General features: G+C 45.7%; 1 protein-coding gene across 2 annotated transcripts; it reads left to right on the forward strand.

The window, feature by feature from the left end:
• NPL (N-acetylneuraminate pyruvate lyase) lies at positions 986-10,573 on the forward strand. 2 transcript variants are annotated; one of them, XM_021405029.1, is made up of 13 exons: positions 986-1,074; positions 1,276-1,344; positions 2,813-2,886; positions 3,483-3,570; positions 4,161-4,218; positions 4,309-4,384; positions 5,479-5,571; positions 6,375-6,523; positions 6,898-6,944; positions 7,204-7,233; positions 7,739-7,823; positions 9,023-9,062; positions 10,182-10,573. In XM_021405029.1, the coding sequence occupies exons 2-13, from the start codon at positions 1,280-1,282 to the stop codon at positions 10,331-10,333; spliced, it is 957 nt and encodes a 318-aa protein (XP_021260704.1). In that variant the 5' UTR covers positions 986-1,074; positions 1,276-1,279; the 3' UTR covers positions 10,334-10,573. The 2 variants fall into 2 exon arrangements, with proteins under 2 accessions (XP_021260704.1, XP_021260705.1); XM_021405030.1 differs by lacking the exon at positions 7,204-7,233.

An 11,391-nucleotide genomic window follows, 5' to 3' on the forward strand; every position in this document is an offset into this window, starting at 1 on the left:
CACAGGGAGAGTGGTGAGGTGCTGGAACAGGCTGCCCAGAGAGGCTGTGGATACCCCATCCCTGGAGGTGTTCAGGACCAGGTTGGATGGGGCCCTGGGCAGCCTGGGCTGGTACCAGATGTGGAGGTTGGCAGCCCTGCCTGTAGCAGGGGGCTTGGAGCTTGATGATCCCTGGGGTCCCTTCCAATCCAAGATATTCCATGATTCTATGATTATCACAGATAAGCAATACATCTGGAAGTAACTATCAGTTTGAGCAAGCACCTTAATTAGGCAAAATGGCAGATATTCAAGGATATTGGTCTCATCATAGCATAGATGAGCAGCACATCTGGAAGTTCTAAGCAGAACTGTAAGTCTGAGCAAAACTGGCAGATATCTAGTTCTAAGGCATCAAATGTAGAAAACCCAGATGATTTTGCCAGGAAGGACAGAGAGGGTGGTGATGTGCACAGCTGCCTTTCTCCATGGGACCCAGACATCGCGCTGCATGTACCACACATCTGGTAAAACCACAAGTGGGGGAAGCAAACAAAAGCCACATGGGCTGCGTGCGGGCAGCGGTTTTAGCACCCATCTGCCATTGTCTTCTGCTCGTTTGTCAGTGCCACGACTTGGAATCGTAGAGCTATTTAGTTTGGAAAAGACCCTTAAGATCAAGTCCAAGTGTCGCACTGCTGCCAGGGCCACCAGCCACCAAGCCACGTCCCTTAGTGCCACATCCACATGTCTCTACCTCCAGAGCTGGGGACGCCGGCCTTTCTGTGAAGAAATTCTTCCCAATATCTGCTCTAAACCTCGCCTGGCACGATTCGGGGCTGTTTCCACCCCTCCTATCTCTTCTCACCCGAGAAAAAGAGACCAGCACCTCTGTCTTGTAGCTGTAGGGAGCGATGAGCTTTCCCCCCTTCTCCAGACCGAGCAGCCCCAGTTTCCTCAGCCGCTCCTCCCAGCTCTCGCTCTCCAGCCCCGAACCCCCCCGGCCCCGCGTCCCCGCTGCGGGGCGGAGCGAGGCGGAGCCGCCCCACGAGCCGCTCCGGAGCCGGCGGAGCGCTTCGGGCTCCGGGAGGGGAGGTGAGGGGGCTGGGGTCTGGGGGGCTCTCCCTGCTCGGCCCTCTGACCCGCTCGGCCCCCCCGGGGTCGGTGCTTTCCTCAGCCCGAAAGAGCACCCTGGCGAAGTCTGCTTCTGAAATCTGATGCTGTTCTTAGCTGGAGTGAGTGGAGACGAAGCTTAAAGATGAGGGATTTTTAATCTGTTTCTTATTCCCCCATCAGCTCGATGACACCCAGAAAGAAGCTGGAGGGTCTCGTCGCTGCCACAGTCACCCCGATGACTCCTGATGGGTAAGCACTGCCTGGCACCGCTGCTGTCAGCTCTTCCCTCCAGACGCTGTTTCCTTTCTTTCTTATTCGGAACACAACGCTTTGGGTTGTGATTTAGATCAGATCTGCGTGGGATGGGGAAGCTGCTGGGTGAGAGGCTGCCGGCCGGCTGCCCCTAGCCCGTGTCCTCCTGCTCCCCAGCAAGTGCTGTCGGTCAGGGCTTGGAGGGTAGATCAGTCCTTAGATCAGTCCTTAGATCAGTCCTTAATCTGTTTTTTTTCCAGCTGTTTTCATAGCTGCAAACTAAATCACAGTAAATCATATTAGTATTGCAGTATTTTCAAACGCAGATCCCAGTCCTCATGAAAAAGATGTCTTAAGAGCTAAGAAATAGTTATCTAAATCTGATGTTCTCTTACTGTTTTCTTGCCCCTAACTCATGTGTGCGCTTACACGAATGCATGTGTCAGCAGAATTAGCCTAAACCAGAAGAAAATATTGCAAGAGCTGCACAGTTCCAAAAATAATGTGAAATCCGAAGTTGAATTTCCGCCTTCCTCAAAGCAACGATGATAAACAGATGTCCTCCTTGCTGCAGCTTGATGTTGCAAGACGGAGTTGCTGGGAGTCAGCAAAGGACCCTGAGCTTCTCTAGTGGGGGATGTGTCACGAGCTGTATGTGTTTCTGAGGAATATGGTGGTTGTTTAAGAATACAGTCCTGTGAAAGTGAGCCTTTACTGTAGAAGTGTGCCGTAGAGCGTGGCACTATGTCAGTAAGGGAATTTATTTACATTGCAGTCGCTGCTTGCTTTCTTGCTTTAAAGGAAACTTATTTTTGATTTTGTTTTTCATTACTACTTGAATTTACTGCACGGTGGTGTTTGGAATGTGATCTGGGCCCTCTGCCTGGAATGCTTGGCCCTCCTAAGATACGTCCTGAGATCTGGGGTGATTTCTGAACCCAGTAAAGGTCCCAGAATTGAACGTCAGACTGTGGGGTCCGTGCGCGTGCTTGACAAATGGAAACAAGAATGAAATATTATGCGCTGATAAGCAATTTTCCTTTTTTGTTTCTGGAGAGGAGACAAACCTATAAACCAGTTTCCGCTGTTTGTCAGGGAAGTCTGTTGTTTTCCCCATCCTTTAACGAGGGAGAGAGGTCAAAGTCACATGCGGCAGGCAGCGTTTCGCAGCCTGTGTCCTGCAGTTACAAGTGCAGTTTAACTATTTGCCAGCGTGTGCACAAATACCTTTGTGCTCTCAAGAGCATTCTTGTTTCTCTTAACAGTCCAGAAGGTTCAAATGTGCTTCATTGCTTGTGGAATGTCAAGCACATGCTGAAGGTATCGTACCTTGGGGTGATTTGTGCGTGTACTTCAGAAACACATGACTTTATTTTTGATTAGTGAATCTAATTGTAAAATTTCTGTAGGTAGAGACTTACGGTTGCCGAGACTCCTAAGGTTGCTGTGGTTGCTTTTGTTTCAGACAAATCAACCTTTCAGTGATTTGCCAGTATGTGGATTACCTGGTAAACGAGCAGAACGTGAAGAACATCTTCGGTAAGTTTTTTTTTATTCCCCACAGAAAGTGTGTAATGCACCTTTGGCCTGCAGTCCTGTGGTGTCTTGCCTGACTGGGGCTGGAATGGGAGGGATTGTGGATGTGAGATCATCACTCATGTTTATATTCACCATTGGAGGGAGCGTAAGCAATACTTGAAGATCTGGTTTTGCCTATACCCCATTTCTGTGCAGGGTAAAATAAGCATTGCCTTCACACGGTGACTTCCCAGCAGTGAAGGGATAATGCTGCATTTGAAAGAGAAGACTTAATTGAATGATTCTTCCCTTTTCCTGAGTAGGGTGTAGTTTCCTGAGTAGTACCTGCTGGGGAGGACATGGGTCAAGTTCAGCAGCTGGCTTTGTCTCCTTCCTCTCACAACTGCTGCTGATGAAACATGTTCTGGATGCAAGCATTTAGCAATGGTAACACTGTAAACCCCTTGCAGATGCTTGTGCGGACTGATGTTGTCTTAAAATGAATTGAGGGAAATATAATTATGCTTAATATCATCTGAATTGTCAGTACTTGTCTTCAGTATAACCAATGCCTGTCTGCCAGACCTCAGCAGCTGTGTTGTGTTGTGTTGAAACAGTGAATGGCACCACGGGAGAAGGCCTGTCCCTCAGCATCCAGGAGAGGAAGCAGTTGGCAGAAGAATGGATGCGCCAAGGAAAAGACAAGTGAGTAGCTGAGAGGGAAGCAAAGAGTGAGTTGCCTATTTAACGCCCTGTGAGCATTTCTGAACCTTTTAATGTATTCATTAAATGATGTACGGGGGAGACTGAGGTGTAAAGTTCTTAAGTGCTGCCCTGAAGGTGCAAAGCCGTTGGCAGAAGGAGGAATTCATCCTGCATTTTCATCCCTGTGTCTTCTTGTAGGTCCCTTCTCTGTTTCCTGCACCCATCGTAGCGTTGTATCGCTCACCTTTGCCTTCTGATGCTGTGTCAGAAGATGTGGAGGGAAGGAGGTGTTCTGGGGTGGGATAGATGGTGAGCACAAATAATCGAGTGTGAAGGCTTACACCCATGTAAGATTACACCTGTGTGGATCTAAAGGTGAAACACAGAAACAGGGCTGATGGACTGCAACCCGGGAAATTCCCTTGGCAGGAGCAGACAGCCAAAGGTGGTGCTGTCTTTTAATTTAGCCCAGTGAAGTTCTTAGTCTGTATCTGTGTCAGTTCCTAGTCTAAACTGGTTCTTTTTGGCAGATGGGTATTTTTTGTCATCACTGAAACCTCCTCAAACCTTCTGAATTTGTTGTTGTGCAGGCTGGATCATGTGATAATTCACGTGGGAGCATTAAGTCTACCGGACTCCCAAGAGCTGGTGTGTATATGATAGCATTTCTTTCCACTATGTGTGCAACAAATATAAAAGCAGATATACCTTCAGGTATTTTTGGTCCTTCTTTTGTAGGCTAGACACGCAGCAGCCATAGGCGCTAGTGGTATTGCAGTAATAGCTCCCTCCTTCTTCAAACCCACAAACAAAGGTGAGTAGATGTGATTGCCAGACCTGCTGAACAACAGAGGTATTATTTTCTGCTGCTTGCAAGATGTCTCTCCCAGCTGCTAGAGCTTGAAGGATATTCTTTAAGGGTGGGCATTTGAGCTGTCCGTTCATCCTTTATCATAGCTCTCTCGTGTGCCGTTTCCTTTCTTTGCAAAATATTCTGGTGATAATGTTTGCACATCTGTGGTGTGGCTGGTACCATACAAAAACAAAACCTAGGCTAGACTTTTTAAAAATGGGAAGTACCAAAAGTTTCACTGTCAGAAGTGGGAGGGATGTCTTTTGAGAGAGTAGTTAACTAGCCTGTCTTCTGAATAGACACTATTGAAGTCACACTTGATCTGGGCTACACTAGAAAGAATTCAGCTCCGTGGTCATCCTCAGTGGACACTGACCAACGCAATGAGCTGTGGATACAGCCACATCCCTTGTCACTGAGGTAACTGAGTTTGTGACTTCTTGGCATTCCTAGTGGGGTTATCTGCCCTTTGGTTCTCAAAACTTAGAAATTGAGTCTTCCACTTTTAGCATAACTAACATAAGATAAAAAAGCCACATGATGTGGAGGTATGAAACAGAAACGTTTTGTCTGAATGATTTATAAATGGAATCGTATGTACGAAAGCACCAGGAGAAGCAGGAGTGGATTGCTAGAATGGCTGGTGTCAATAGCTAAGGACACCATCAGTGGCAGTCGAACTGGTAAGCACAGAGGCACAAACAGCAGGAGAAGACCTTTGCTGTGATTGTAGCAGGATGACAACAAGGTTTAACACGTGGCTTTTTGAAGTTCCTCTTCCTTCTAATGCCAATGGAAAGATTGCCTCAGAATTATGCAGGGTGCAACTGAAAGATTCTCAGGAAGAATGTCAACTGAAATCAGTTTGGTTTAAAAAAAATACGATCTTTGCCTTCCCTAAGCTCTTCCACTGAGTACAGTTACTTTTATTTTTGTGATGTGTGTAGTTTTATATATTATTGGCTATGTAGGTTACACTAAGCTATAGGTGGCTGTTCCACAGTCCCTGGCTGCTGTGAATTTGATCTTTCCTTCACTTGATCCTTTTCTTCCAGATGCACTCCTTGGTTTCTTACAGAAAGTTGCATCTGAAGCCCCTACGGTTCCATTTTATTACTATCACATTCCAACCCTGACGGGTGTAAAGAGTAAGTACTGCTTAGTCAGCTCCTAGACTCATAGCATCCTGGGTGATCCCAGTGGCTGCTGTGATTGGCCTGCCAGTGGTATGTGGCTTCTGTTCTCAACATACACAGGCTGTTATGGTAGGGATCATTGGGTTAGGGTTAGTTTCCAAGGCTGGAAGATAAGAAGAATTTCTCTTTCCTGGAAAAAGTCACTGCTTGTGATTTCTCAGCAACTGGAATGGAGGAGGTGATGCTGACCACGGCTTTGTAGTTAATGTGGTCCAAGATAGAAAATTGCCTTGGGTAACCATAGTGGAATCCCAATTTTTGTTTTTTTTTTTTTAAGAGAATGACCACAATCTCTCTTGGTATATCGAATGCATTGTCATGTTCAGTAGTAAACTACACTCAAAATCTGGATGCTTTTCGAGTCTTACTGTTTAGCAAAGAAATATGAATAGAAAACTGATCCTAAGCTAGTTGTGCTAGGCATCGGGTGATGTGATGTTTCTAGATGTATGAATTGGTATTTATACCTTAATACTCTGTTGCCAGTTCATTCCTAAACTTTCACCTATCTAAGGTTTTTCTTCTTGGTCTGATAAAAGGAACGCTTCAAAGTATTAAAAAAAATATGTATTCTTTAATGTAACTTTTATGTCACTTAAGTTGTCTTACTAGTTGTTTTAAAAACTATGTACTTTGCCAGGCTAAGGCCAAAAGTGTGTAATCTGTAAAATAAAAGTCTACCACTTAGGGAAGAGGCAGGGAGATCTCCCAGAACAGGGGTGTGCTTCTTCATGTGAGGTTGCTGTTGTGCACAGTTCGTGTTGAGGAGCTGCTGGATGGAATAAGAGAGCAGATCCCCACCTTCCAGGGTGTGAAGTTCAGCGACACAGACCTCTTGGACCTTGCACAGTGCATAAACAAGAATGAGAGAGAACAGTTTGTGTTTCTCTATGGGGTAGATGAGGTAAGAGGCTGCTTTTAATGATTTATTCTAAGGTATTCTCTTACTTCATATCTGAGGAAAAAAATAACCCAGGACATTCAGTGCCAGGTAGTTTAGCTGTCCTCCTCTCTCTCATTTTTCCCTTTCTGTTGTTAATTGAAGTAAAAATCATGGAATCATAGACTCAGTAAGGTTGGAAAAGGTCTCTAAGATCATCTAGTTCAACCATCCACCTACCACCCATATTGCCCACTAACCATGTCCCTAAGTAAACCACATCCCCGTGGGCTGAGGTCCTCCTCCCTTCCTCGATGTCCCAGGGGGTTTCTCTCTTCTTGGAAGTGCATCTATGATTATTTATTTAACATTCTCTTTCTCCTCCCACCTTAAACTAGCAACTGTTGAGTGCACTGGCAGTAGGGGCAAATGGAGCAGTTGGAAGGTCAGTATCACTTGAACTCTTCTCCCTCTCCCACAGGCATCTTACTGTTATCTCTTCCACTGTCTATAGGGTGTTTCTGTAACTGTCCTCTGTCACAGAGATGGAGGATTCTGCAGGGTAAAGCAGAACAAAGCAGACAGACTAGGTGGCAATGGGATAGTTTTATCATCTAGGACCTCAGGGTATATTAGCTTAAGTGACTATTGCTGTAACCCATAAGCTAACACAAAGGTTTCAACATACTTTTTTTTTTTTGCAGTAGGGAATCACTGCTATCCTCATTATATTGGTAAGGAACCAAAACCCAGAAAGGTTAAAGTCATTACTTCAGTTCACATTATAAGTCTGTGGGCTCTTTGACAGTGTTACCAAGTTCAGTTTCTGATTTCACTTCTTCCTCTTGTACTAGGTTGCCGGGCTCCTTAAATGAATTCCTATATGACCTCTGTGGTCTTGTGTAGATGATGCATTATATGAGTAACTACCTAGAATGTTAGTATTCAGAGCCTAATTATTTATTTTTATTTGTACATTTGAAAAACAATTCCATTTTGAAAGACCTTGGGAGAGAAATCTGATCTCTAAAGTATTTCATAGGCCTTGGGTACTTCTGATGCTTTTCTGTTAACTGCACAGGCTGCAGGAAAGAAAGTAACAGAGGTTCTGGTAATGTCAATGGAGAAAGCCAGTGGCTGCTTTGTTTCAGTGGTTCTAAGCTCTTATCCCACATTTTCTAACTTTGTGGCTTTTTTAATTTAATGTATTTCTTTTTTTTTTTTTTTTTTTTTTTTCAGTACCTACAACTACTTAGGTAGGAAAGCCAACCTGATGTTGCAAGCTTTTGCAAAGCCAGACCTTGCATTGGCACGGAAGTATCAGGTACAGTATTTTTGCTGTCCCCACAGGGAGCAGCCTTCTTTCTCCTCTACCTGCACTGGGGTGTTCTCTGTGTGATTTTGTCACCCATCCGCTGAGATAGCCTTGTTAAAGCAAACTTCTTCCAACTCCTTGCTTTCTATTCATACCTCCTCACATTTTGACCAGTATTTGCTCACTTGCTTTGAACCCAGACTGCCCTTACTTATTCCTCAGCACGCTGCTTTTGTTTACGCAGAGCAAACAATGGCTTGGCCTTTTGCCTTGAGCAGGCCTCGCAGTGGCTAAGACCCTTGGCTAGGGATATTCTGATGATACCTTACATGACATAATACAGAAAACTCTCCCAAATGAGCTCTGCCCTGACCCCTCCTGGGCTTGGGCTGCGTGAAGGTTTTCAGGAGTTCTGAGCAACCAGTACGCAAACTCTACTCAACATCTTCGTGTCCTACTGGGATACTGGACGTATCCCTTTTTTGCCTTCAGAAAGATGTGGCTGCAGGATGAATGTAAAAAAACCCAAGCATCTAAAGGACGATCTGCTCTGGGAAATCTCTTCACTAGGCAGTGGGTGTTCAGCTTTGTAAACCTCTGGAGACTGCTGAGAGACTTACCAGTATTTTCAGACTCCTTGCAGCGAGGGACAGCTTGAGCTTTAGTAATAGAATGGGACTAATGGTTTTCTAATATCTCACTCTCCCTCGCCTATTCCAGCGGAATGGAATTATTATTTCACATGGACTGGCTAGGTGGCTGTAGCAGAAATGCTAAGTCACGGCCTGAACCAGTGATTGAGCACCTGGCAGGAAGGCAGGGCCGACCCAGGGGAGCTCAGGTGCATGCAATGCACCTCATTTAAGGTTCCCAGACCTCCTTTAGGGGTAGGCAGTGAAGGTAAGGGGATCTTGCTGGAGGTCCCTGTATACTTGGGGCCTTCTGAAGGTAAGCAGCTTCTTTCCTTTGTTTCTGTGCCTGCAGCTGTTGCATTTGAGCAAACCTCACTTGCTGTAGCCTGGGACTTTGCTGCTCTGCTGCCATTGCTGCGCTTTCCTTCACATTACTCGGGGGCTACACATTAGGTGCTGAGGACTTTTCTCAAAGCTGCGTAACAATTGTATAAAATGTAAATATCATTATGGCTCTAGATGCTTCTGCTTCTTCAAATTCAAAGGAATGCATAAACTGCTGTTTGTCTTTTCTAGTTTCTCGCAGGGGAGTTTCTCAACTTTGTCATCAAGCTAGGTAAGTTCTATGCTGCCTGTGTCCGTTGTTATCTCTTAATGCGCAGACTCAGTACTCCAGAGCCACTGCACCCTAAGAATTTCCTTCCTGAAAGACTTCACAATGAGAAACTGCTACTTATGCAGTTTCTGGAGTTGATAGCTGAGAGATCCCACTCTCACTTCCTTCTGTAAAATTTCACAGCTTCAAAGCTGTGGCTTACTTTTTGTCTTACCCTGACTCTGGTGGTTTTCTGTTTTGTTTTTTTAGTCTCCTAGTGCCAATTTCTAACATCATTTCTTAAGAGTCATCTCTCTGGAATAGCAGTGCCCATGCAGGAGAACGTTGCTCTCATACTTGTTTTCCCTGCTGCTCTATCACTTAAGAGTAATTGCTTGAGGATGTACAAGGCCAAAGCATTTCCAAATGGAATGACTTTTAGAATCAAAATCAAGTTTTAATACAAAAAGCAATTAAAACCAGCTAAGCCAGAGTCCCATAGGGAGACTGAATGAGATATTTCAAAATCTTCACATGATGAACAAAACCATCCACTATGCTTTTGCTATACCTATTTTATAAGTACTCCAAGAAATCTAGCTGAGCTTTCAGGTTAGAAGTAAGAGGAAACGTCATTGTTTAGTCTTACAGGTTGAGAGGCAAACACCCAGAGGTACATAAAGGAGACTTGAGGTATGGGCTGGTAGGCATCCTGAAGTTTCCCGTGGTGGCTGAAGCTGCTGCCCTGCTGTCACTGTCACATGCCAACAGCATGTTATCACTCCCAGGGCTCTGCTTCACATGCATGCTCCATTGGTTGCATCAGGGATAGCTGTGAGGCTGCAAATATTGCAAAAGGTGAAGCGGATGTCTAACACTTTGATCTGGCATCAGCAGGAGGGAAACAGTAGTAGTGTAATACATTGAATAGATAAATGTAATAAGTAGGTGTAGTTTTTGATGTAACGTCTTTCTTGTCTGCAAGCACAATCGTCTCTTCATTACGCTGTTCTCATTTGTGGGAAGTCCTTAAAGCCTGGTTGATGCCGTATTACCCAGGAACTGTCTGCTGCTGCTTTTTGACATCTGCACAGAGACTGGCATCTGTGGAGTGACCCAGTTTTGCTTTTGTCTGCCCAGGTTTTGGTGTTGCACAGACGAAAGCTGTAATGACTTTTGTTTCTGGCATCCCCATGGGACCTCCACGGCTTCCACTTGTTAGTGCCTCCGAGGAATTCATTACCAAGGCCAAAGCCAAGCTGGAGAGCATTGTGTGGCCTGATGGTGACTGACTTCACTCCCACGTCGGTGTGGAAGCGGGGGCTCCTTTTCTGGGATTCACGGTCGCTTGGCACACTCCTCATGCAGTGGGCTGGTTTGGCTGTGATCTCCTTCAGGAAAATGAAAGTAATCGGCCTGGAAGGACTGGCACACACGTAGCCAGCTGCCTGTTTAACTTCACTCTGCTCCCCTGGAGCTCTGCACTGCCCAGCACTGGCTGCTGTCATTTAAGAAAAAAAAAAAAAAAAAAACCAACTGGTTTGCTCCAGCTGAGGGATCTTGACCTTCTTTGTCTAGAAAGGAAGGACTGCCTGTATCACCCCAAACAGGAGGGGAATCAACTTTTTACTCAGGTAGATTGTGAATAGGACAAGGGGGGAATTGTTTTAAGCTCAAGGAGGGAAGGTTGAGATTGGATGTCAGGGGAAGTTCTTCACAGAGAGAGGGGTGAGGTGCAGGAACAGGCTGCTCAGAGAGGCTGTGGATGCCGCAGCCGTGGAGGTGTTCAGGACCAGATTGGATGGGACCCTGGGCAGCCTGGTGTGGTACCAGCTGTGGAGGTTGGTGGCCCTGCCTGTGGCAGGGTGGTTGGAGCTTGATGATCTTTGGGGTCCCTTCCTACCCAAGCCATTCTGTGATTCTATGTGTTTGGGTTTTTGTTTTGTTTTGTTTTGTTTTTTTTTTCCCCCCTCTCCCTCAGCATCTCCAACACTAGGGTATCACTGCTGTAACACCGCCTGCCTGCTCAGGCTGGTGTTCTGCTGTTCCTCACTAAGTCACTGGGGCATTAGCTGTGTGAAATCACCATTTACCTCCTCTCATGGTCTTTGCACATCTTTGCTTCCTGCAAAACTTAAAAAAAACAAACAAACAAACAAAAAAAACCCTAAACTAACCCTTTTCTAACATCTGTTGGCTCTCCAATGAGCAGCAGTCTCTGCAGCCATTTCCTTGTGGCCCAATTGCCCGGTGCGTCCAGGCCCTTCACGACACAGCCCTGCCATGGGGTGGGTGGTCTCCTGAGGTGGTGAAGCCTTTGCTGACCACTGCCCTGCCCTGTTCAGCACTG

Source organism: Numida meleagris, chromosome 7 (genome assembly GCF_002078875.1).
Source record: "Numida meleagris isolate 19003 breed g44 Domestic line chromosome 7, NumMel1.0, whole genome shotgun sequence".
Taxonomy (NCBI): Eukaryota; Metazoa; Chordata; class Aves; order Galliformes; family Numididae; genus Numida; species Numida meleagris.

Coding starts and splice junctions, on each gene's coding strand:
- NPL (XM_021405029.1), top strand. CDS start 1,280: ATGACACCCAGAAAGAAGCTGGAGGGTCTCGTCGCTGCCACAGTCACC. Junction 1,345..2,812: donor ACCCCGATGACTCCTGATGG/GTAAGCACTGCC, acceptor CTTTTGTTTCAG/ACAAATCAACCTTTCAGTGA. Junction 7,824..9,022: donor CATTGGCACGGAAGTATCAG/GTACAGTATTTT, acceptor TGTCTTTTCTAG/TTTCTCGCAGGGGAGTTTCT.